This window comes from Rhinolophus sinicus, linkage group LG06 (assembly GCF_036562045.2).
Source record: "Rhinolophus sinicus isolate RSC01 linkage group LG06, ASM3656204v1, whole genome shotgun sequence".
Taxonomy (NCBI): Eukaryota; Metazoa; Chordata; class Mammalia; order Chiroptera; family Rhinolophidae; genus Rhinolophus; species Rhinolophus sinicus.
Window position 1 is genome coordinate 103,495,017 of NC_133756.1, and position 24,942 is coordinate 103,519,958.

The 24,942-nt window shown below is 36.1% G+C and overlaps 2 protein-coding genes and 10 non-coding genes across 28 annotated transcripts in view; 9 read left to right on the forward strand and 3 right to left on the reverse strand.

Annotated features, from left to right (window-relative positions):
* Positions 1-59: 59 nt before the first annotated feature.
* TAF1D (TATA-box binding protein associated factor, RNA polymerase I subunit D) lies at positions 60-10,185 on the forward strand. 13 transcript variants are annotated; one of them, XM_074335609.1, is made up of 13 exons: positions 60-257; positions 1,752-1,874; positions 2,608-2,983; positions 3,808-3,983; positions 4,274-4,334; positions 4,708-4,872; positions 5,724-5,764; positions 6,789-6,833; positions 7,023-7,057; positions 7,948-7,998; positions 8,401-8,447; positions 9,006-9,070; positions 9,502-10,185. In XM_074335609.1, the coding sequence occupies exons 2-6, from the start codon at positions 1,816-1,818 to the stop codon at positions 4,834-4,836; spliced, it is 801 nt and encodes a 266-aa protein (XP_074191710.1). In that variant the 5' UTR covers positions 60-257; positions 1,752-1,815; the 3' UTR covers positions 4,837-4,872; positions 5,724-5,764; positions 6,789-6,833; positions 7,023-7,057; positions 7,948-7,998; positions 8,401-8,447; positions 9,006-9,070; positions 9,502-10,185. The 13 variants fall into 13 exon arrangements, with proteins under 13 accessions (XP_074191710.1, XP_074191705.1, XP_074191701.1 ...); XM_074335604.1 differs by having other exon boundaries at positions 4,708-4,801; XM_074335600.1 differs by lacking the exon at positions 5,724-5,764 and having other exon boundaries at positions 4,708-4,801; positions 9,502-9,550; positions 9,784-10,185.
* LOC141572585 (small nucleolar RNA SNORA40) lies at positions 5,420-5,546 on the forward strand. The gene has a single exon (XR_012497908.1). It is a non-coding gene; the product is annotated as a small nucleolar RNA SNORA40 (small nucleolar RNA).
* Positions 6,611-6,741, forward strand: LOC141572574 (small nucleolar RNA SNORA18). Its single transcript, XR_012497898.1, has one exon. It is a non-coding gene; the product is annotated as a small nucleolar RNA SNORA18 (small nucleolar RNA).
* Positions 6,878-6,949, forward strand: LOC141572596 (small nucleolar RNA SNORD5). The gene has a single exon (XR_012497917.1). It is a non-coding gene; the product is annotated as a small nucleolar RNA SNORD5 (small nucleolar RNA).
* Positions 7,739-7,877, forward strand: LOC141572561 (small nucleolar RNA SNORA8). Its single transcript, XR_012497885.1, has one exon. It is a non-coding gene; the product is annotated as a small nucleolar RNA SNORA8 (small nucleolar RNA).
* Positions 8,123-8,254, forward strand: LOC141572567 (small nucleolar RNA SNORA1). Its single transcript, XR_012497891.1, has one exon. It is a non-coding gene; the product is annotated as a small nucleolar RNA SNORA1 (small nucleolar RNA).
* On the forward strand, positions 8,637-8,709 carry LOC141572560 (small nucleolar RNA Z40). Its single transcript, XR_012497884.1, has one exon. It is a non-coding gene; the product is annotated as a small nucleolar RNA Z40 (small nucleolar RNA).
* Positions 9,127-9,248, forward strand: LOC141572572 (small nucleolar RNA SNORA32). Its single transcript, XR_012497896.1, has one exon. It is a non-coding gene; the product is annotated as a small nucleolar RNA SNORA32 (small nucleolar RNA).
* LOC141572564 (small nucleolar RNA SNORA25) lies at positions 9,583-9,709 on the forward strand. Its single transcript, XR_012497888.1, has one exon. It is a non-coding gene; the product is annotated as a small nucleolar RNA SNORA25 (small nucleolar RNA).
* The window catches only part of CEP295 (centrosomal protein 295), a 49,495-nt gene continuing 34,393 nt past the window's right edge, over positions 9,841-24,942 (reverse strand). For 3 of the 5 annotated variants that reach the window (XM_074335595.1, XM_074335596.1, XM_074335597.1), the window contains 13 exons: positions 24,587-24,758; positions 24,307-24,450; positions 21,341-21,505; positions 17,516-17,616; positions 16,911-17,010; positions 15,334-15,473; positions 14,188-14,368; positions 12,708-13,366; positions 11,847-11,984; positions 10,717-10,813; positions 10,389-10,556; positions 10,221-10,314; positions 9,983-10,142 (listed from right to left, as the gene is read on the reverse strand). In XM_074335595.1, the coding sequence (XP_074191696.1) occupies positions 9,983-10,142; positions 10,221-10,314; positions 10,389-10,556; positions 10,717-10,813; positions 11,847-11,984; positions 12,708-13,366; positions 14,188-14,368; positions 15,334-15,473; positions 16,911-17,010; positions 17,516-17,616; positions 21,341-21,505; positions 24,307-24,450; positions 24,587-24,758 (2,319 nt within the window). Of the gene's footprint in view, positions 9,959-9,982; positions 10,143-10,220; positions 10,315-10,388; positions 10,557-10,716; positions 10,814-11,846; positions 11,985-12,707; positions 13,367-14,187; positions 14,369-15,333; positions 15,474-16,910; positions 17,011-17,515; positions 17,617-21,340; positions 21,506-24,306; positions 24,451-24,586; positions 24,759-24,942 lie in introns of those variants that run through there. The other 2 variants (XM_019737512.2, XM_074335594.1) reach the window with 2 other exon arrangements.
* Positions 17,098-17,167, reverse strand: LOC141572579 (small nucleolar RNA U2-30). The gene has a single exon (XR_012497903.1). It is a non-coding gene; the product is annotated as a small nucleolar RNA U2-30 (small nucleolar RNA).
* On the reverse strand, positions 17,316-17,395 carry LOC141572582 (small nucleolar RNA U2-19). The gene has a single exon (XR_012497905.1). It is a non-coding gene; the product is annotated as a small nucleolar RNA U2-19 (small nucleolar RNA).

Genomic DNA, 24,942 nt, shown 5'->3' on the forward strand with positions numbered 1-24,942 from the left:
CCCGCCTCTCATTTTCTTTCCGGAAGTAAATTGTTATCGCGAGATTTTGGCCCCACTATTAACTGGATCTCGCAGTTAGCTCAGCCTTTTCTTTCGGTCCATTGAAGAGGTTGGTGGATGTCGGCGCATTGCAGTGCTGAGCCGGGAAGGTTACTGGGTGCAGACCCCTGAGGCCTGGGCTACGGGCTGCGAGCACGCTGCTGACTTCCGTAGTGAGCCGCTCCCTTTTGGTGCAAGCTGACTGCAGACCTGGATGGGTAAGGAAGAGAACATGGCCGCACGGGTCTGGTGGGTCCGGGAGGGGTTGCTTTTCTACCTTTTCCCGGGACCCCCACGTTGCTAGGGAATATCAAGCCGTAGAAGTCAGGCCTTGAGGGTGGAGGGCTCGCGGTTGTTTTGGGCGTGATCCACTGTGTCTGGGTTGTATTATAAAGTATTACAGACAAATACAGGTTTTCTGAGTTAATTAGTGCGAAGTAACAGTTACGCCATTTTCCAAGCTTGAGGTTAGGTCCTTCCTGGAAACACTCGCCCCAAGGTCACACATGGTAAGTGGTTGAAAGGTATAGTTAGCGCTGGTCAAGTGCACTCTCTGGCCACGTGGCCTCTCATCGCAGAATCTTGGAATAGGAAGCGACGCTTAAGTAGGAATGCTTTCTAAACCAGTTTCCGAAAAAGTGGCTTTTGAGTTAACTCCACTTTAACCTCAAGAATACCAGCAGTGCCTTTGGTCCAAATTTTGTTGAATTCGTTTTTGTGCATTTATTTCGTGACTTAATTAGAAGTTGCATTAAAAAACCTACAATGAGACCATGAAATTACCACTTGAGTCTGTTGGATAATTTGTAAATCTGAGATCTTTGTGACTATTGATTTCCTTTATTTGAAATATTTTGCTATTTTATCCTAAGATTCCTTTCATTTTTATTTGTCGTTCCCAGCTATGCAAAAATGGCAGAATGATAGCATCTTCTATAAGAGAGATGCAGTATTTAGATATTATCTTTTTTAAAAATTATTTTGCCCAAGCTACTGTAAAATCTTCCGAGATTTTTTAAAAGGAAGACAAAGGGCACCGCTGTAGTCTTAATCTTTCATTGAAACATTTGAGAATTCAAAACTTTTAAATTAATACCCATAATGGCAAAGAGATAATATGTCAGGAAAGAGGTTTCAGTGATTTTGATGAATTGTATTATGAATGGAAAGAGGCCATAAATGAAAATTCCAGGCCAGGAGTTTAAAGTGTGGTGTATTGGATTGAGATAGTAAATTGTGATGATTATATTTCCTGGTATTGAGGCCACGATTTGCCTTCTTGCTTTGTATGTAAGTTTTTCCTAGAAGTTCCTATCTGCTCTTGGAAAGTGGATTTTGGGCCACTAATTGAATGTTAATACTCGTAATTCCACATTACTATATGGCTAGTGATGAAATTATATTTTTTACTGTTATGGGAAGATGTTTGATATTTTTCTTGGGAATGACAGTACTTTTCTAGAATCTTGTTCCATTGGATAGCTTTGGAGATAAATGAAAGAACTTGTGAATAAAACTTCTAGATTTCAGAATTTGATCTGAAAAGGTTGCTTCCTAAATGAAAATATTAAAGGCCTGTAAATGATTTTTGCCATGATTTACATATAATGGCATAATCTAACTACATCAGATTTTGCACTTTTGGATATTAGCTGTTTGTGCTGGCATTTATTTGTTCAAGGAAACTACATATTTGTTTTTTATATTGTCAGAAATTTGGTTAAAGCAAAGAACAAGTGACAAATAGTTTTGACTTGGAGACTATACATACCAAGAATGGATTCTCTTGACTATGTAACAGCATCTGATTCAGCTATGGAAATTGACAATCAAAGGTAAGTGCATATTTTTTGTGTGTGTTAACCACCAGTTTTTTACTGGAAAACACTAGATTTGATGATAATATTTACTGTACTTGAATTACCAGGAAAGCATCAATCGTTGTAGATAATGAGTGGTGAAGGTAATTTTCAAGAATTAGGAAAGAAAAGAAAAACCTGGTTTACATAGACCTTCCAAGTTTATGTACTTACATAGTCGAACACTTTCTTAATCCAGGAAAACAGTATATTCTCTGGGCCAACTTAGTATCTATCTCTTCCTGACTAAATCCAATTTTATAACAAGAAAATGGACATCAGTGGGCAACCTTGCTTAAAAATCAACTTTGGAAAATGAAAAAAAAACTTATTGCACATTATGCTTGGCTTATGTCTTTGATGGCGGTATCTCCTTACTTCATTCGTTGTTTTCAACGGGTAATCAAATCAGTATTTCTAGTATATCTACTAGGCAACTCTTGTGTTATTTAAAGGAGCCTCCAGCAGTGAACAAGACTGCCTGTGTAGAACTTGTATTTCTCTTGGAAGTTTATTTGGTGAGTGCTTTGGCATTTGGGGCCATTTTAAAGTAGAGCGATCAGAACTAAGTGCTTGGCTAGTAATGAGCCCATCTTTAAAAATTATCTTGAGCATGTTTTCCTGCTTTGGTGAAAGAAAAGTGCTTTACTGGTAATAAGCATTCTGTTATATAAAAAGGATGCAATTAAGTTTCCCCCTTTTTTTCTAGTGATAACTCTTCCTCTGGAAGCAGCTTATTTAAAACTCAGTGTGTTCCTCACTCACCTAAACGGAGGCAAAGAAACACAATTAGAAAGTTTGTTCATTCACCTGAAAGTGTTGAAGCAAGAGATTCATCTAGTGACTCATCTTTTGAACCAAGACCATTGACTTTAAAAGCTATTTTTGAAAGACTGAAAAAAAAGAAGTACAAAAAGAGGAAATATAAGCCAACGGGAAGACCAAGGGGAAGACCAGAAGGAAGGAAAAACACTAGAAGGTCACAAATAAGTAAACAATTTAAAGATAAAGGACCTGGGTTCCCATTTTTAGAATCAGAGAATGGGAGAAAATCACTACCTTGGAGGAAAATTTTAAGCTTTGAGGTGAGTCAGTATTTTATATATGTGGATATACTATAGCAAAAGTGCTTGAAATGGTTTGTTGGTCACTTAGATTTTGATGTACTTACTGGCACTTAGAAACCACCCTGTCCTTCAGCTCAAACTTCACATGGGCTTCTGGGTGGAATCTTCCCTGGTATATTCAGTGACAACCTGTACATGACGTGCTCCAACGCTGGTTATGTAAAATCCCTTGATCTTATCCTTTCAGGTTTTTAACAACCCCAACACTCAGATGATTCTCAATTGTAACCTAGGTCAAATCCACACCCACCTTTCATTTTCATGTTCAGTAACGAGTAAATTTCATTTTCTTACAGATGCTGAGTATTCAGTTTCTGACAGAATTGCCTGATAAATACCCTTAATAGCAGAATACTCAAATATTTGAGTTAATGTTTGTGTAGTTAACTTATGATCCCTCGATCTAGTATCTGATTTATTTGAAGAGATTAATAACTCCTTAACCTTTTATGTTTTATGGTGATTATAATAAACATTAGAAATTTCTCTCTGCATGTAAAAGTGTTTAGTAATTCCCAAAAAATGCAAGACTTGTGCTTCAGTTTTTCTTGATACCAGCTTAGGTAAGATTGCTCACTTGATAGGTAGCGCTGAATTCTTTTTACCAGCCTTAGATATTACATGTGAACTGCTCATATATATGGCAGAGTAGTTAAATCAAGGTCATTGAGCTCTTGGTAGAGGATCCTTGCTATTTTGGAACAAAGGCATCTGCTGAGTGATTGAGGAAAAACTTATTTTGTAAGGCCATGACTTAAAAATATGGTGGTTTTGATACACAGCAAGCAGTGGCAAGAGGATTTTTCAACTACCTTGAAAAACTGAAGTATGAATACCACCTGAAGGAATCCTTGAAACAGATGAATGTTGGTGAAGATTTAGAAAAAGAAGATCTTGATAGTCGTAGATATAAATACTTGGATGACGATGGATCTCTCTCTCCTATTGAAGAGTCAGCGTAAGTTTAATCATGCGAAATGATTTTGGTCATAGATTTTACCAAATAAATGTGTTTAAATATTAATGTAAATTGCTCCATATTATGTTATTAATTTGTTTATACTTTAATAGTGATGTGAGCATGGAATCAAGGAGCTTGGCACATGACATTCATTTTGGGGTGTTACACATTACAGTAGTTTTTCTCCTTGACTAGTATTGCTACTTCAGTTGTAGTCATACAGTATACTATTTAATTGCGTTATAGAAGAATTTGTTATCTGAGTGATGGTGTATTTAATATTACAGAGGAGAGGATGAGGTTGCAACGAATCTTGAACATGATGACGAATGTGATATTAAATTAGTGGTAAGTGATATTTTTATCCCATTTCATTTTGGAAGGGCAACAGCAGTTGGTATAGGAAGAATTTTATCCAGTAGTTGTTGTCTTATAGTCTATTTAATTTTTGAAAAGCTCAATGCATTTGGTGCAGGGAATACAGGGATAAGAATATGAATTTTTTGGATAGTTGGTGAAATGTGGACTTCTCAATTCTGTTTTAATATGTGGTATTGCTACTAGGATGTCAAATGGGTAAATAAAAGCAGAAGTTAACCTGGATTTGTAACTTGTAGATGTAGTCTCCAGGTTATTTGAAATAACCTGGAGCTCAGTTATGTGTAATTACTAAGGCAATAAAATTTTAGTTGTTGCTTAATATTGGTATTTTTTTATGCAGGCGGATAATTATTTTATAGTAAGTTCTGAATTCCCAAAGATGAATGTATATTTAGACCAAGAACACAGTGAAGAGGCTGCTGTGTTTAAAAAGAGTAAGTCAAAAAGCATTGGACAGAAGACAGAATGACCTGAAAGGAATATGGGAATTTGCATGTCAAACAAGGTAAAGAGAGAAAAAGAAACTTGACAGAAGGAAAGTAAAGATAATGTGAATATATATGCCAGCACAGTGACTAAAAATCTAAGAAAAAAAGAACATCTGAACAAATTTGTGAAAGAAACTGCTAGAGTTAAGTCTTAGGAAAATCAGCTTAAAACAATGAAATTATGTGTAAAAAAATTGAAGCTTTTACAGCAGAAATAATCACTTGATTAATAATAAATAGGGTCCTATTATTTTTGCCTATACTTGTTTATTTCAGGGTAAGAAAATGTAAACGTGTCATTTAAGCATTGAATCAAAGAAGTATAGATTGTCATCCTAAAAAGAAAATTTTGGTTAAAAATATCACTACCAACCACTCTCGTTAGGATATCTGAAATCCCTACTGTATTTTTATCCCAGTTTTATTTAGACAAGTGACCTTTATTGTGAAATGTTTACTACTGTAATGAACACAAATTTCCCTTCTTAACTAATATTTCAATTGTCACTTTTTGTCACCACTGTACATTGATTATGCCACTATATATTCATTGTATTTTATAATGGCACTTGTATTTGTTTTTGTTTAATTTGTAGACAAAGACTTACAGACAGGTGCAAAAATAAATCCTCTTTTGCAACCCAGGACTCATCGTTCAATATGAGTTTTGATACATATAAGAAGGAACATGATACCTAAAACAGATTAAAGTGATGGGAGCATTTGATAAACATGAAAGTTGCTTCCAGGACTGTAGAACGGATCATTGAAAAGCATAAGCTATAAGGGCAGGGAGTCTCAACTGTATTGATTTAGTATTCCAGTTTTAATGTTGACATGAAACAGCAATGGCTTCTTTTTTATTAAGGTTTTATCTTGAGAACACAATGTCTGGACTTAAGGACATAGGTGAGTTTTTGGATCCGGTTTGTTTAAATGTAGCACATTGTCAGATAATCTAAACCTCTGCATGTTTCATTTTTGCTAAATTTAATTTCTGTTTATGATATGATTTCAGAAAATTATTCTTAGGAGTCACATGTTTTATATTGTACTGTGACAGCTTCACTTCACTTGCAGGAAAGGGTCTCAAAACCAAGGCTATAGCAATAATCAGAATCTTGAATATGCCCACTTTAAGTACATGTAAAATTTTTAATTAATGCCTAATGCAAATAAATTGAGGTAGATTTAATACTGTAATGTTAGAAATGATGACACAGGATATAAGATTTCAAAATTTGAATGATGTAAAGTTTTAAAAATGCCTGATTTGTGTTCCAGTGTTTCCCAAATAGTGAGGACATAAATACAGCCACAGTAAAATTTTCTGTATTTTTATACTTGCTTTCAAGTAAGGAGAAAATATTTTATATAATTTTTAAATTCTGAGGCAAAAATTTCAGTTAAAATTTTTCTGTACTCTGGGAATTTCATAGGTGAAATACTGCAGTATCGAAGTTCATAACATAAAAGTCAAGACGTCAATTTATACATGGAAATCTTTTTCTTTGGATTATCTATAATAGTTATTTGGCAGTTTACATGTTTTTATTGTCAGTATAGGAGTATACTCTTATAAGCAGCATTGTTAAAATTATGATTAATTTATGGGATGATTCAAGTTCATTTTAAATGGGCGAATGTTTTACTGTTTGCACAATTTTCAACTCATTGAAGAGGCTGCAGCATATCACAGTTCTAGTAATTGTCTTTTTGTGGAGTGTTTATATCTTTTTAAAAGTGTAAATAATGGTTGAGGTCTATCCCGATGGGGCTTTTTCTGTAGACCTTCATCGTTGGAAACGCCTCATAGAGTAAATACATGCTTTCTTTTACTCGCAGAACTATGTGTTAGATCTGTGGGAAGGAACGGCAAGACAGCTGCTAAAACTATGATAAAGACCTAATAGTGAATTTTTTTTAATCTTAGGTATTGGTATAGCCCAGCGATCTATTCTGGGGTGTGATAGCTTAGGTAAGTTTTAATTGGTGACAGTATAATTTTGGGTTGCCATTGCAGTTCAGATGATGAATTTAACTGTTCAACTGCTGAATGATCCAGACATGAACTAAAACTTAATTCTGACAGAACCAAATATAGCTCTATAGGTTTTAGTTTTTAATCACACACTTGTCAATCTTTTGTTTGGTATTTTCTCTGTAGGAATGAATATGAATTGAACTTAATGATGTTTAGAGGTGAGTGGAATATTGATTGAAATTTATTAAGGATTTATAGTTCTGGAAAAAAAGTTAATTTTGAGTACAATAAGTCCTCAATGTCATCGAAAGGTTCTGTGACTTTCACTGAAATAATGGTGTATGAGGGAACCTTTTTAACATTTATTATCAAGGCTAATTGATAATAAACAAAAGATTAAGTTCTTATGTCATCTCATCAACGTTATCAGGAAGGATTGAACAAAAGGATGTTATTTGACGTATAAAACAATTGTCAAAATCTTGGCAAATGTATTTTCCCTAATATTTGCATTTATATACAGAATTGGTATAAAAAAAAGACTTCATGTCTAGGCTACCAAATGAAAATGCCCTCTTTTTGCACTTGTTAAACTGACAATTCCATATGGTTGATCCTAATAACGTGTACTTGGATATATTAATAGTAAAACAGGAAAGGAATTCCACCTAATAACAATTTGAGCGACTGTCATCTTTATTTCTAGTGCAGAGAAAGACAGGAGAAATAATGATGACTGGGTTTATAATGCAATTCATGTGGTTGCCTCATTGAGACAATTAAGGACTAAAGGTCAAATTGTTTTACCTGTTGTATGAACTTAATTTTAGAGATTTTTGTGAGAATAAAATAAGTTTATTTGGCAAACTTGAAGTAGGCGTTTATAGTTCAGGCACGATTGCACTTGTATGGTATCTGCATTCAGCAGTTTCTTCCTGCTGGGTGTTCAAAGGACAGTGCAATATAAATTCAGTATGTGGCATCGTTGGTTTTCTTGTCTTCGTGCATGTGAAACCTGGTATTTTTATTGATACAGTTTTCCTATAGTTTCTCATTCTGTTCCGTGTGACATAATCTTTAGTATGAACTAATGTTTCTCTGTTTCTAGGGTGTCTGAAATTAAGAACCAGACAGATCCATCTACTCTGACCCGAACCGTGTAAGGCTTTCTATTTATTGCTTCTAGGAGCTTATTTCTTTATTGATAGCATGTAAGCAGCAGAAACTTGTATATAGAACTCTTTTGCATGGTGTACAGAGAAGCTTGAGAAGAACTTAACTAAAGCCTCATTCTAGATGAAAATGGGCACTGTTGTTCATGGTGTCCAGAAGTTAATGTGGCTACATTGAGACACAGGTTATGCTTCCATCACAGTAAGTTTATTGCAGTGGTGACAATGAGACCTGTAACATTTTTTGCTAGGCTCAGTGAGTAAAATCTGGATGTAATAATACTCAATATTGGCGGGGGTGGGGTGGGGGGGAGACTTAATAGTAGAAACAATTAAGGAATAATATATTTTAGATCATTTGCAAAAACAGCAATGTACTTAACTTCTAGGGCCTTAAAGTAAACTGCTTGAAGAAATTCGGTCCCAATGATTATAGGTAAGATTTTCGTTTATTCCCTCAAATTCCCTCCTAGTTGATAGAGACTTAAACTTTATAAAACTTCAGCATTCATGTCCTTGCATGTATTTATCTAATTCTTCCAGCAGCCCATCCTGGTAGTTTATTTAATCACCACAAAAGATTAGATGTTAACTAGGCCACCGTGTGTTTGTATGTTTATCAGCATGATGTTATGATGATGGGCAAAATGTTCAACTGCTCTGAATGGGCTGAATGAGAATAGCCTTTCTGAACATCCATCTACCTTAAACATGTACTACGTTTTAAAACATGAAAGCTCTAAGCCCTGAAACACGCGTGTTTCAAAAAGTTGCCTTTGCAGTTAATGATTGGAGAGCATTTCATATCAGTCAAAATTTATTTTAAATTAACTGGATTGAAAAGATGCTTATTCCAACTACTTGCAGTTTTAAGCTTGGAATTTTCAGTACACACTGGTTGGGAACTGGGTTTCAGGATACTTTAGAACCTGATAGTCAACACCTCATTTTGAAAAATTTAGTCCAATATGAATTTTAAAATCTTTTTCCATAGGTGGGGGATTTTTGAAGTATGTCCCTACAAGTGGAGATCAAAGAAGCCCAACTAAAAGAATTATGGCAAGTTATTTGTCTTTATCTTACCATGCCAAATTATTTGTCCAAGTATAATGTAATGGTCATTACCAAGGCTTTTAGAATGCTGTTTCTCATTTGCCGTGGACATGACCACAAAACATTTTTCCCACTAGGTTTTCTTTCTGCTACATTGCTAGCATTCATCCTATTGGGAACATTTTATTATCCCTTGTTTTATTTACATTTCCTAGAGCAGACTGTCCAGTATAAATACAAGGTGTATGTGATTTTGTAATAGCCATTGGTAAGCAGCAAGATTTTACAATAACCATAGCTAGTGGCTGTTATATTAAATAGTGAGTGCCTAGATCTGTGGAGTCATGCAGACGTCCTTTGTGTCTCTAATCCTTTTGGGTGCTAGTGACCAGATAGTTTGATGTGATCACATGACCATTTCTATTCCTGTTAAATAGGACTAAGAGACATGACAACTATGGATTGAGCAAAAATTGTATTTAAAAGGTATGTATGCATTAAAAAATTGAAAAATTTGTAGGTCATTTCAAAGAGAGCTTATGGGATCAAAACCAGGAGCTCTTAACGCTGTGACCAAAGATTGAAGTTCTCCATAGGATACAGTAGTCACTCAGTAGTGCTATGTTTTCCTGAGGAGATATATAAGATCAATGAATGGTGATACGGGAAAGTAAATAAATGTCTCCCAAGTTTAACCACTGCCTACTCTTCTTTTTTAGGGGTTAAGACTCAAACTCAGGAACTAAGGCAGTGAGTGGAAGGAATCACAACATGGGAAATTTCTTAAATAAAAATTTATTTAAATAATTGTGCGTATGTTACACATAATTTAAAAAACAGACATTTTCTACAAAGTCAGCATGTATTTTTGGCTCGAAGTTTCTCTAGTGTTTTCTGTGGAGGGAAAAAAAATAGGATTTACCAGTTAATAGTTGTGTTGTGCCTTTGATAAGGAAAATTGTAGGGAATCCTGCTCACCTTGTGAAATTCTTTTGCCCTTGCTCTGTTTTGGGCATAAGCTGCTTGCTTTGCCTTCTCTTCCCTTTGCTGTTTTACTTCAGCTAACTGATTATAAAACCTGTAAGAGATTTAAATGGAATTAAAGACGGATGTTTCAGAAATGTGTCTTACTATTCATACGTATGTACACTCATACCTTAGTGCCTTTTGGTGCCTGAGGGCTTGTGCAGTCTTTCTGTCTTCAGGAAGGGACACTCTGTTCATACCTTTTAGGGGACTTACAGATGAACCTAAGTAAAGAAGAAGTAATTTGATATGCCAGATTCTCCTTCTGAAATGGATACAAGTGTTTTTGAGTACATACCTGGAGAAGATTTCCCCTTAATTATTTTGCTTTGAGAATATTCAGACACGCGAATTTTACTCCTTATTTCTTTCTGTCTCTGGGAGGATCTCTCTATAAATGATTTTTTTCTCTTTACAAATGCTTCTTGTAAGCTCCCTGGTACAGGTGTAAACTTTGGAAGCATTTCTGTTAAAACAAAAATGAAGCTATTTTCACTTCATTGAACTTTTTAGGCAAGATTGTGGGGTTCCTACTCAAATGTAGAAACTGCCACTAGAGAATGACGAGTAGGGAATTCGCAGTGGCCCCTGGGTTCACTGAACAATTTCAGATGCTCAGGGCATACCTGTAGATAATGTAGTTGGCTTCTCCACAGAATGCTCTGATACAGCTGGATAATCTGAGGTTTCTGTTTCTGGTACAAGAGGCATAAATTCACTCACCTAATTGCAAGAAAGTCATAGGTGAATTTACCACTTTTTACCTTGTACAGCAAAGGCTATAATCATTACCAAGTTCTCTAAACCTTGGGTCTCCTTGGTGGACAAAAAGGTGTGCTCTTAGGGGAGGGGGGTGCTGGTGGGTGGGTTGAATGACTGCTCAATTCTCAGCTGCAACGTCGGACTATATTTTCAATTGACTTGGCTCCCATGCTCATTGGTTCACTGCTTTGTGCTGCCCTCACATTTGTCTCAATAGCTTTAAGACTGAATTTCTGAGAAGGGAAAGTAATGGTTTTACTCATATTAAAATGCTTTGACCATCAGTACTAGAGAACAATTAGTCTACTTTTCCATCCTACTCTAGCCAATAGCTTTTCCTCATCTTGTCAAGTCTTTTTAATTACCTAACCTTCCAAACCACCCCTACTGTATCTTCACTACTTGTCCATTGCCTTTACCCTTGTCAGTAATCACAAAAACAATTACTAGAGGTGAATTCTATAATTTGGCATCAGGCTACAAAAATTAAAGACATCTTGGAGTCCTTACTAAGTTAGAATGACATTACTACCTTAAAAGAATTGAAACGAGCCAGGCAAATATCAAATGGTTTCATTACAGTGGAAAAAAGTATAGGAAACAGGCAGTCAACAGAATTTGAAATACATTTTTTCACTTTAGGAGGGAAAAGTGAAACTTCCAAAGCAATAAAACAACCTCAGTCTGGATTTCCTTTCCTATCTTCTGCCTCTGCTGCCTCACAGCTTTGGAACAAAGATCTTTCATTGGGGAATGGAAAGCATGAGTTCCATGTATTTAAGACAATGTTCCTGGGAGTTTGAGAGGCTTTTTCTATCAGCTGGCAAACTAATGGGGAAGGAAATTAGTTTGCAAATAACTAATGGGAGAAAAAGCCATGTGGAAAGAAACGAAAACTGTCCTTTTTTATTCCCCAATTCTCAGCTACAGGTGGCTTATAAATGAGGTATATTAATATAAATGAGGTGTATTAATACTAAGCTATGAAATTTACCTGAAAACTTTTTGCCTGATTCTCTTCCTTTTCTTCAAGGGTTAAGTTTGCAAAATCCATTTCAGCCATACTGATATCACTGGTGCTCACTAATGTGAGTTCTGGTTCTTCCATTATACCATGGCCAGACTCTGTCTCCTGTGCAGTAAAATTAAAAAGGAAACCAATAGCCTTAAACATTCAAAATGTGAAAATGTATATTATGGAGGAAGGGTAATACAACCCCACTTTCAGAAATAGGGAGGGCTTGGGGATGGGTGAAATAATTGAAAATATCTCCTGCATGGATTACAAACGCAAATGCTCACAGCATTAGAGATGTAAGTTCAGATTAATGATTGGGGTGTAGAGTAGACCCTATCTAACGGGAGCAGTAACTGTTGGATTGCAGCCAAATGGAGGCCACTGCTGCCAGAATAACTTTTTAAGGGAAATACCATCTTTTATTAAACAATAAGAATTTGCAAAAATATCCAAAAGCAGCCAAATCACATCTGTGGTCCAGATACAGCCTTTATTTTCAATCTATTATAACATGCTTATTTGTGGAAGGACAATATTCAGGTGACTGGAGTTGAAACCAAACAGATTAGTTCAGTGTAGTGCAATGAGAATGAGGTTCAACACAAAGTGCTGAGGCATAGGCCGGCCACCATTCCTCAGGGAGGCTGGAGCAGGGGTAGGTGAATTGGGAGGAAATATCTTCTGTAAAACTCAGATATCAAGAGATTTCCAATGATTACGAGATTGACTATCTCAGGTATATTAACTAACAAGAAGCTTTGTTTCTCTTGAATTTTGTTTCAAAAGTATTACCAGAAAATAAATTTAAATGCTATTTATACAAACAGATTCACTCACCCAGACCGGAATAGAGCTCTGTAGTGAAAATGATCCAGAACTTGAAAACAGCTCTGACTGTGATAGCTGAGGTAGATTTCGTATGATTTTTGGAGTTTCTGTTTTAGTTGAGTTCTCATATTTTTCATTCTGGAGAGTTAATGAACATAGTGTCTGAGTTGAAGTTCCCATCTCCTCTGTTCCTACATGTAATTGTGAATCAGTTTCCTCTGTGTGTGCATTTACATTTAAAACCCCACAGATTTCATTTTTATTATCTTCAAGGAGTCCTTGACTTTGTAACACTGTATCAGCCTCCCTTTCTGATAGTTCTTCAAAGGCCAGTCTTTCTTTCCTGCCTTCTGGTTGGTCTTTCACCGAGCATTCACTAGAGGTGGAACCACACGGAGTGCTATGCTGTAGATTTAACTGATGAAATACATTAGCCTCATGAGATGAGATGAAGATTGAACTTTGCAAAGTTCCTACAGAGGGCTGGAAATGAACACTTTTTTTCTTATTTTGTAATATTTCAGTCTGTTCAGAGGAGTAGTTCTGATTTTCTATGCCTTGGGAAGAATCTCTTGCTTCAATGCTAAAAATACTTGGTAGATCAGCATGCTGGCTCCCCTCCTGAGAAGAAAATTCTGGCAGAAGTTGTTGAAAAGATTGTTCAGATCCTGCATTAAGAAGGTTAAGAAATCAGTTAATCATCATGTCAACAAACTTGGATACAGATATAGTCCCTAACAGTGTGAGTAAATTGCAAAGGTTACTTCCTACAATTTTAGGAAAGCTGATATATGTAAACATGAATGGAAAGTTAAGGGATGGTCGCAGTAATGTTCAAATAACTGCCGCTCACACCATGTATTTCCACCTGACAGTAATTTTAGAAACTATGGCTGTTAGACACAATCAGGACATTTTCCACCATAAGAGAAAAATACTGATTTTGTTGTAATAACAAGGATTTAGGTTAAAACGTGCATGTGTATCATGCATGTGTGTGTGTGTGTATAAAATTTATACAAAAGGATTTAGAAGGGTGCTTAAATTGTTAACTGTTAAAGGTTGAGGTAGGGAAGTTGAGCAAAAGGCAGCACTTGGTTTTTTTAATTAAGTTCACTACTGTGAAAATGCAAACTGAGCATACATTACCTCTGTTATTTAAACAAATACATACATAGAACTTGTAACACTGGGACGGGGTGAGGACAGGAATGGAGGACTTAGGTTTGGGTGAAATAATGGGATAACTGAAAATATCTTCTGCAGGGGTTACAAACCCAAATGCTCACAGAGCTAAGAGATAATACAAGTGCAGGGTAACGGGGCTGTGCAGAACCAGAGGCTGGATCCTATCTAAAGGGAGCAGCAGCTGTTGTGTTGTAGCCAAATGGAGACCACTGCTGCCAGGCACAATTTCCAAGAAAAATGGATGTAAACAACTAAGAAAAAAGGTATTCGGTTTCACTTTTTCTAACTTAATCATACATACCCTCACCAATACTTCCTGTGGCAAAACTCTGAGCTGCAGTTTGAGCCACATTAGGGTCAGGTTGCTGATTGAGGCTTGTGTTAAGAGGAGAACGCAGGCTGCTGCTCCTCAGTGCTGTAAAAGCAGCTGTACTTTTGTATGATACAGTTGCATGGTGGCTTTCACATGAAGAGTCTGAGCTCTGATGGAAAACAACAGGGAAATGCTGAAACTGATTATGCATTGCAAGTTGAGTCAATAAGCATTATGTTCCTTTGAAACTACTCTTCCTTAATTGCCACTCTATTACCACACTAATACAGTGGTACCTCGGTTTTCAAACGTAATCCGTTCCGATAGACTGTTCGAGTTCTGAAATGTTTGAAAAATGCCGACAGCTAGGCCTCAGGATCTTGCACTCAGCAGAAGCTGCGTGACCTGTTCGACTTTCGAAGCGTGTTCGAAAACCAAAGCATTATACTTCCGGGTTTATGGCATTCATAAACTGAAATGCTCGTCAACAGAGACATTCGAAAACTGAGGTACTACTGTAACTTGCTTATTCAAACCCAATTCTTCCATTTCAGTCAATATGAGATTTTATAAAAAGATGATTTAGAAAACAAACTGAATTAACCAGACTGAGTTTAGGACATGATGAGATTTTGTGATAAGCAGGAACTAGTATGTACAGAAGCCAGGGATGTTGGGATGTGGAGTAGAAAGACCCAGGCTGGAATCTTAGCACCTTTACTAGATACGAAGAGACTTTAAATTTTGCAAAGTTACATTTATCTGAACGGTTTAAGGCTGAATTCCATTAAAATAAAACAGACAAAAATATAAAAGCAAACAAAAATATTCTCAAGCCTTTTATAGGTCACACTCACTAGCGGGACATAAGGCTGATATGACAAATTCTAATGCAGCTGTTTTCAATCTTGGTTCCACATTAGCATCACTTGGGGAACTATAAAAATAAATCCTGATATCTGAGCACTCCTAGAGATTCTGATTTAATTGGTCTGAGGTGCAGTCTGGGCACAGATTTTTAAAAGCTTTCCACACAATTCTAATTGGCAGCTAAGGTTAACAATTGTGTTCTAACAATACAATTTGACAGACTTCTTGGAAATTCATTGCAATGAAGCATCTACTTTAATATACCTGGTAAAAGTCTCTGCTCTCCTGAGAAATCCCAGAGGAAAATGATGAGAAATCAAAATCTGGCTGTGGTTCTAAGGGTTTAAACAGCTGATGATGAAAGTTTGGAAAACTGTGTTCCAATTCTGGAAAGTCAAGGTCAACTGTTGGAATTTTGAGAAAAAAGGATAAATTTATTTTTAAAATAAAGCCCAGAAAAATAGTACTAAGAAATATTCCTAAAAGCTTACTTTTAGGTAAATCTAATTCAACAAAATTACTTCCACTTTTTTCATTATGAGATGTTTTCAAATTAAGTCCTATCATGTACACAAAATGGGGATACTCTCAATGACCAAACCTTCGACAAACATGTCTCCATTTCTACCAGGCCCAAAGTCTTACGAGGTTATTTAGGAGTAAGAGGCCAATACGATCACTGCTTTGCTATAAGTTTTGTTATTCTCACTTAGCTCACTTCAGGTCAATAATTTAAAAAAAGAAGAAAAAAAAAAGCCCACTGTACTGAGTGTTATTATGGGCCAGACATTGTACTTTATGTGTATTATCTCATTTAATCATCAAGATCCCTCTTAGAAGATGAAAAAGTAACTTGCCCATGGTCTCACAGCTAGTAAAACAGTCAAAGTAGGAGTCAAATACAAGTCTGTGATTTCTGAGCTCTTGTTCTCAATGTTGGGTGTACGACTGCCTCAAGCTGTTGTAGCCAACTTTTCAACAGTAAAGGAAGATCTGCTAAACTCTTCAATGTGTTCTTCTGTCAGTTAATTGGTTCCAAATCCCCTCTCGCTAAATGCGCTCAATGTTTTCCATGGCATAACTTCTGTAGCAGGCCATAAAAACATGGAGCTCAATCACTACTTAAAACTAAAAAGGATGAAAAATTAAAAGTTAAAAACAGTTCATATGAATGTATTTCTTCAAAATAATTTTACCCCACAAGTCTGTTTTTTCAGTCATCAAATTTGCTTCATTTATGTACTTGTCTGTCGTGCTGAATATGCGCTCGACCAGATGTAAATTTTTCCACTGTTGGCAACAGAGGTTTATGAACATCCCAAGAGTCCTGCCTTTGATAAATAACTTGTGATGGAAGAACTATAGAACTTAAAATAATTGTTCCTCTTCTTTGCCAGGGGTAGATTCTTGTTCCCTATGGTCCACCTGTTCTGAAAATGACTATGAAAATTGAGTTGAGTGAACATTTTAATGGCTGGGTACTTCCTTCGAGGCAAATTTTGGAAGCCAGGCATAGCAGTATCTATTGATAAGGGATCAGTGAAACCAAGAAATTTGTTCAGATAGCTTCCCACTGAAAGGGGAAGTGTGACGTTAGTGGATGCTTCTCAAAGTGTCATTGAGGAGCCACACAGCATCCTCAAGGGTCTGCAGGCATGTGACTGCCACCGTGTTTAAAATATCATAGTGTCCAATATTCTATCAGGCATAAAACTTTTGAGATTTAAAGAAAAACCGCCGTCTCAGCACAATGTCAAAAGCAGTGTTTGCTCTCACCATTGTATTATAACTGAACTGGTGCTGGTCTTTCAATTTATTTACAAATATTTTGACATTATTACCTGGATCTGTAAAGCTCAAATCCGTGTTTTCGTAACTTAAGCTCCCAGTAGAAATAGTTATTGAAGATAATGGCTCATGGTAAATCTTTTGCATTTCAGCCTAAAAATTAAGGGGAACATTTGACCACAATGTACAAAGTAATATCTAGAAAAAACCCAAATCACCAATATCAGCAGTTACAAATTCTGAGCTCAGATCAAGTGTAGAAACCTTCATAGTTATAAAGGTCAGTAGTAAAACCTTTTCATCATTGCTCAGAACTGATTAGACTTTCATACACACGTATCTCCCACCCCCGATTCTCATTCATCCATCAGCAAGTCCTCAGTTACCTGCCGCCACCTAAACACACACACACACACACACACACACACACACACACCCTTATTGTTTATACTTTTGCTTCTCAGAACTATAGAGATCATGCATCAGGTAGACTGGAAGGTCTTCTGATGCTCAGATTTGGCTATTTTCATCACTGATCCACTTAAGTAACAGCAGATCTCAGAGAACACACACTTGAATATTTCACAGCGTCTGTGAACTAAAAAAATACAAAGCCAAATAGCTCTAACAATGTAGTGCACATTAAGACATGACTAACCTTAGTATCTGGCTTCACAGCTGGACTCAAATATGTATGTTCTTCCTCTACAGCATAACTTAATACTGCATGATTCTCAACCACAGCCTCCTTGACCTTGACTGAAACGGGAAAAAAGGGTTGGATTATGACATACTTAATTCTTGTCACCAGAGGACATCATTTCCTGTTTTCCAACAATTTTCTTTCATATTTTGCTTGTACAGTTGCCTTATCTTAGACCAAAAAGAAAAATACAAACAAAATATCATTCATTTTATTATTCAAATATTTACTAGTCAGCACAATATACTTTTTTTGTGGAAAACTGCAATTATCATTGTTATTCTATGAATAAAACCCTTTTGAAAAGAGCCAATGTGTTGGGAAATATTTTTGTCATCATTTTAAGTGCAGAAGCAAGAATATTCGATCATAAATACAGTATGATCTCAAAGTTGAGAAAAATGCATATAACAAAGACAGAAAGAAAAACATAATACAACCAGTGGCTGCTTATGAACAGTAGGGCAAGCAGGACTTTTATGTCTTGGTAGTGCTTTAAAAAAATCACAATGAGCATGCATTGCTTTTTTTATGAATTATCATTTCTAATTATCTTTGAAATACATGTAAAATTATATGTTTTGTCTCACTATTAATAATTCAAGAATTCTGAGTTAATTTTTCTCTTATTCCCAACAGTCAATGTTGGTGAAAAAGCCAGTCAAGGCATGTGGTTGTGGTTTTAAAATAGATTAAAATTGGGCAGCCAGATGGCTCAGGTGGTTCGAGTGCGAGCTCTGAACAACAGGGTTACCAGTTCGATTCCCACATGGGCCAGTGAGCTGTGCCCTCCACAACTAGATTGAAGACAACGAGCTGCCACTGAGCTTCCAGAGGGGCAGCCAGATGGATCAGTTTGTTAGAGCACGAGCTCTCAACAAGGTTGCTGGGTCAATGCCTGCATGGGATGGTGGGTTGCGCCCCCTGTAACTAAGATGGAAAACGGTAACTGAACTTGGAGCTGAGCTACACCCTCCACAACTAGATTGAAGGACAACAACTTGGAGCTGATGGGCCCGGAGACAAACACTATTCCCCAATAAAAATTTATAAAGAAAATAAAATAGATTAAAATTAAAACTGCTCCACCAAGTACAAACTAAAAATTTTTCTCATTACCACCATATTATTAAAAGAGATCATGTACATTAAAAGTATGTTTCTTAAGTGTGTAGGAAATGTTTTCTAAAAGATAACCCAGAACACAGACATAGACACACCCACACCCACAAACATATCTGTATATGTGTGTTTATATACCAGGAGTGCCAAAAAATTGTATACAAGTGGACACTTTGGTCAACGTTGCTCAAGCAGTAGTTCATCGTAATTAAAAGTGTCTGGACGCTGATAGTAACCACTTTGAGCACCTCTTGTAATTGCAGAAGTCAAACGTGACTTGTATTCATCTTTTGTTATTGGTATATATTGAGTATTACAATTTTAATAGTTTTCCTTTCTTGAAATGTGTATACAGTTTTTCGGCATGTTCTGTGTGTATATATATATGTATACATATATATATTTGTAAAATAATGTCTATATTATGCATAATGAAATAAGATAAAGCTAATACCAAATATTATAGTAAAATACAATTTATTAATATAATTTTTTACTGTCTCCTAGTCTAGTTCATTTAAAAATATATTACTGTGACATAATTCATTTAACCATTAAACTGTTACTTGCTTCTATACACACTAAAATTTTAAGTAAAGAAAATAAGAGATGGTGAAATTTTATAGGGAGTTATTTTTTTTTAAGCATCTCATTTCAAGAGCCAGTTGGGACATTAGAAGTTTATCTGAGGTTTTTAAATTTGTACTCACAATTATATACTATTCTCTATAACATGGCAAGATTTCCCCCAGAGGAGAGATGAGTGAACAGGGTAGCATTTCAGTAGTGGTAAAAAGTGAAAAATAACAATTGGAGAAAAGAGTCAAGTCAGAGTTATTTAAGACATTGAAGAATTCAACGAATAGGTCCCTGAAAGTAGTTGGAAGAGAAATTACTGTCACTGGTTTGGAACACGGTTCACTAACAGTAGGGACCCATTAGGCGGTTCCTCAAAAGGAGAAGTAACATCAGGAAAGTAATGCCTTACACAGAGTAATCCCATGCTATGCAGGAAGGCAACATTTCCTGCTTTCCTACGCAAGGGGTACCACTAAAAGCTTTTAAGAAATAAAGGTGAGGTGGAGGACCTGAATAAAGTGGTGGGAAGGGAAATGGAGAAGTAACAAAACTAAGACCCTCCGTTCTAAGATAAAAATACAAGTGGCCTTGGTGTTCTCCTGTTAAACATTAACAATTTCACAGAACAGTAATATCACAAAAGTCTACTCTGTGGATCAAGACAAAAATCAGACCACCTGTACTCATCTCTGAATATAGACAAAATCATGACTATTATCCAGACCACAGAAATGACGGAGCATCTCCTTATCCTGGCTAATGTGAGTGACTGCTTAGTTACAGCTTTAATCCCAGCTTTAATAAGCCTCACTCCCTTATTCCTACCTCCTAAATAAGAATTTTTTAGGTACCCCCAAATAGAATTACCCTGCTCCCTGATAACATCCAATACTAATAAGCAAAGCCCCATTCACTTGAATCCTCCCCCAAATCACCTAATACAAGGAAAACCTTACAGGTAGATCCTTTCTAAGACCCTCTTATTGAGACACCTCACGGTTCTGGGTGGTGGCATTTTACCTCACTGCAACGAGTCAAAACACCTAACTTTGTTCAATTACAGGTGTGTTCCTGGTAGTCTTTGGCTAGAGAATATCAATGGCAGAATAAAAAGAAAATACAACTATCCAATTGGCTAAATCTAAAAGAATGATGTAACTTTCACTTTAAAATATCAAAAATTATAATTAACTGGAAATTATATGCTTTGCAATTATTTCAATCTCCAATTAAAAAAAGGAAAGATGCTAAAGTCAATTTTTCTATAAACTCTCAAAAAAGAGAATAGGTGTCTCTCATCTCATTTTAAAAGGTCTTTAGAACTCGTAAAGCAGAAGTATCTTTTGTAGCGTAAGCATATTATACTTATAAAACAGCTTGTTATATACATGCATAAATTCAAAAGTGAGAAAATTAACATTGGTGGGCTTTGGGTGGCAGAATTAAAGAGATTTAAAGTTTTTTCCTTATAACTTTATTTTCCAAATATTTAAACATAAAATAGCTCATTTAGAAAGCCACATATAGAATTTTTTAAAGATAATATTTATAACATTTAATAGTATTTAATTAAATGTGAATTGTTATGAATAGGCTTAAACACAGAATTTATAGAGATTGTCAACTGTAAAAACCTACCTTCACATACTTCCTACTAGCATTTATTTAGTGAAACAATTGAAAAGCAAAGTTAATTATCCTTTAAATAAACTTCACTTCCCTCATTCAACTTTTTCTGTACAGAAATAATACATGCTTCTTGTATAAAAAAAAAAAAAAAAATCCATAATACGTGAACATACAGAATAGAAAGTGAAACCCAGTCTCCAACAAAGGTAAACCTGTCCCAGTGCTTTGGTGATTATCATCCAGACAATTTTCAAAGCATGAACAGATTCCCCACACCCTCATTTAACACTACCCAGCACTGCACAGGATGCTGCACCATGATTCTATTCCCAACAGTCATGGAAGGTATTTAACATTTTTTCATTACAAATAACACTCCAGTAAATATCCTTTCTCCACATACCCTTTCTTGCTCACAGCAATTCCACTTTCAATGCCTTTATCTCTCACCTGCTTCGTCGGAGTCAGCACCACAGACATCACCACAGACGTTCTCCTGGGCAATTGGGAAGGGACAACCAAATGGATCATGGTCCAGTGGGGTCCCAAGGAAACTGTGTTCTCGACTTATAGAGACCCTCAGGGGGTCTCTGTCTTGATAAAAGTCTGGTTTACCTGATAGGGAAAAAAACTGACTGATTAGATTTCCACTTAGATCAGGCACATGCAAGATTCATTTCTAGCGCTAGACAAAACTAAAATGGCAATTTAGATTATGGGGCAAAATTCTAAACTCTTAAAGACTTGACCTATGTAGCAAGAAAATAACTATCTTTCACAAGGCCTTTAAGTTATTTTACTAAGTTTTTAATGAAACACCTACTTCTTAAGCCAGATAATGCTTCAGAATTGACTAATCACAGGAAAAATGCCTAGAGAATTTACTAACCGTTAATACTATTAGAAGACGTAATATGCATTCATAATATTAATATAAAGCTCAAAAATACCCAGAGCCAATCTGGGGCATAAGAAATCAAGAGGGATTCACCCTGGGGAGGAGCAGATGGTTACTGGGAGGGTACAGGAAGGGTTTATGGAGTTCTCTCGCATTCCACTTCTTGACCAGGGTGGTGAATATTACACTTTGATTACTTGGGACAAATGCCTCCCATCCAGGGTCATCCCTAGAGTAGACTAAAGGTTTATTCTCTGGAGAAAATTAGTCTGATACACACTGAATGCAGGGGGGTCAGGCACTGCAAGGTTCATGGGTTGAAGGAAGAGACAGAATGCCATTAAAAAAGACTCGGGGTATTCAAGTCTGCATCCTCAACCCAGATCGCTCAGGTCTGGCGTCTGGCTACGTAACAGCAGCAGCCAGGACTGTATCACACTTGCAGGAGCTATGTGTAAGAAACTGAACTGTAAACTGCCTTAGAGAAAAGAACTGCAGATACTAAGTTGAGGGTCCCCATGAAAAGCCACCTTTTCCAATGAAGTCCTGCCGTACATCAGGTGTCCACCTACAGAATTCCCAATTAGTCTTAGCATTCCACTCCAACATGCAAGCTATTAGAGAAAGTCTCTAAAATGTCACAGGAACAACAAAAAAAGGAACAAGAAAACTCAGACAAACAGAAAATATAGGAACCTAAATAAACGAAAAGTATGAACATTCAAAGCAGCTAATATTTGGCATCCGTGAAAATGGCAGGATGCTATGAAAAAGGAAAAAAAATCAGGAAGAAGAGCAAGTTTTTAAAAACTATTATTTGATTAATAAAAAACGTTCATAAGAAAAGTTAGAAGAAAAAGTCGAGGAAATTCTCTCAGAAAGTAAAACCAAGAGAAAAAGAAATGAACTGTAGAAAAGAAAATTGGAAGATCAATATAGATCAACATTACTTTTATCGTCAACTACCTAAGAAGCCTTTTTAAAAAGTTTAGTTTTTTTTTTTTAATTGCCTCCTAACTCCATGAAATTTTAATAACCACAGATATACTGTGTATCTTTCTTTGTACATCTGTGCTTTGGTACATAAAAAGAGTTAAGACTTTTTCACCTCATCAAGAAACAATTTTCATCTCCTTTGGGGGCAACACTCTTGTTAAAAATCCATGAGATAGGTCATCCAACTTTCAACTAAAAGGTTTCCCACAAACAGAAAATGATGTGATCTCAAATTATATTAGAGATATTTAATAGAAGTGTTAGTGTGGGAAGACAGCCATTCAAAAGAAGCTTTAAGCAAATGAAAAAGGAGGCAATTTACTATAGAAAAAAATGTTTTACAAACAGAAAACATAATTATAGAATACTAATTGTCTCAGCAGTGAAAAATATTTATACATCAGTATAATGATCATTTAGCCTAATTTTTGCTAAAATCCATTGCCAGCTATAGAGGTAAAACAAGAAGAAACTCTTCAAGACTTGAAAAGTGACTGCCTCTGTGAGTAGGAATAAGAGGTTAGGGGGAGGGGAGGGCAGGAAGAAATGTTGTTTCATGGTATAACCTTCTAGCACCATTTGCTTTTTTAAACTATTTGCCTATAATATTTTAATGAAGTATTACCCCAAATGGTATGATAAAGGCTATAATGAAAACTCCCAAAGAGCACATGAGGGAGATACTTGACAATTCAGGAAAAGTTTACCAGACAAGTGGCACTTAGGCCAACCCTAAAGGGAGGAGCAAGATCATAAAAGGCTTGGTAGGTGAAGGGGACTTAGCCTTAATTTGGGCTTATTCTTTGAATCAAAGGGAAACCACTGAAGACTTTTAAATAAGGAAAAATAAAGGGAGATTACTCTAAATACATCATGGGAAAATGAACTAGAGTAAAGCTAGACTAGAACCAGGGAGACACTGGGAGATGTAGCAGTCAATCATGGAAGAAAGGATGGCCTGAATTAAATGAGTGGTAGTGGGAATAAAAGAAGTGGACAGATTCCAGAGCTGACCAAGTAGAACTGAGAAGATCTCAGGGGGGAATTTTTGTAGATAAGTGGATCTAGGAAAAAGTACAGTGAAGAAATATACCTAATTGTCCCTAACGCCAGGATTTTAAGCATAATACTTACCCTATTAAAGATACAGGAAAAGAACAACGAAGGCACTGAAGTAGAAGAGCAACAAGGGAAAAAGAGAAAAAAACTGAGTTATATCCTAAAGAGACAGGTTTAAAAGGCAGATATCAAAGGAAGCGGATGGAAGCGAGAGTCAGAATATGGGATAGCAAAGAATTTTTGCCTACCGTACACCGGTCTCCCCCATATACAAGAAAAAACTAGTTACCTAATGCCACATTTCTTTAAGTCCCAATTTTATATACAGTTTATGTAAACCATTTTTTTCCTAAGTACTCAAAGACAACTTTCTTCACCGATAACAAAAAATTAGCATCTTTTAAAAAATGTAGGAAACTGGCAAACTATTAAAAAACCATATATTATCAAACCATCTGTTTACCTAGTACAGAAGGTCTGCCACTTGCCGGTGATTCTACCTCTTGTATAGCACTAAGTTCATGTTGGTTCAAGTCCAATCCACATTTAACTTTTGCTACAGGTGGCTTTGAGGCGCGTCTGCCCAGTTCTTTGTTCTGATTCTCACCTATCAAGTCAATGATAGAGGCAGGCATGATAAAATCTATTAACATACTACAAACTTCTCTTCAACTAGCAAGTTGCAGGAAGTGAAAGCAAAGAATAATCAGTGGAATAATTACAATAAAATCCGACTGTCTTACCATTTATCTTACTACTATCTTCAGAAAGCAGCTGATTATCATCAGAATTGCTCCTATCTGCAGGCCTAATGTTTTCACGATCATCTCTTGCTTGGTCTTGGAGATGAGGAAGCCCATCCCGGAGCATCTGGGTTTTTAAATCATTTTCAAGTGTGGGCTTACTTGTCAGAAACTGTGGACAGATGAGGGTGGGGATGACACAGGATGAGGGATCGTGTAAAGCCTTTATCTCCCTCTTAAATTAGAACCTCAACCAAATAGTTACATCAATCACACTATCACAACCCTTATCCACAGATAAAAATGAGAAACACTTCTAATATTGAAAGGGTGATATATTTCCATCAGAAAGTCCA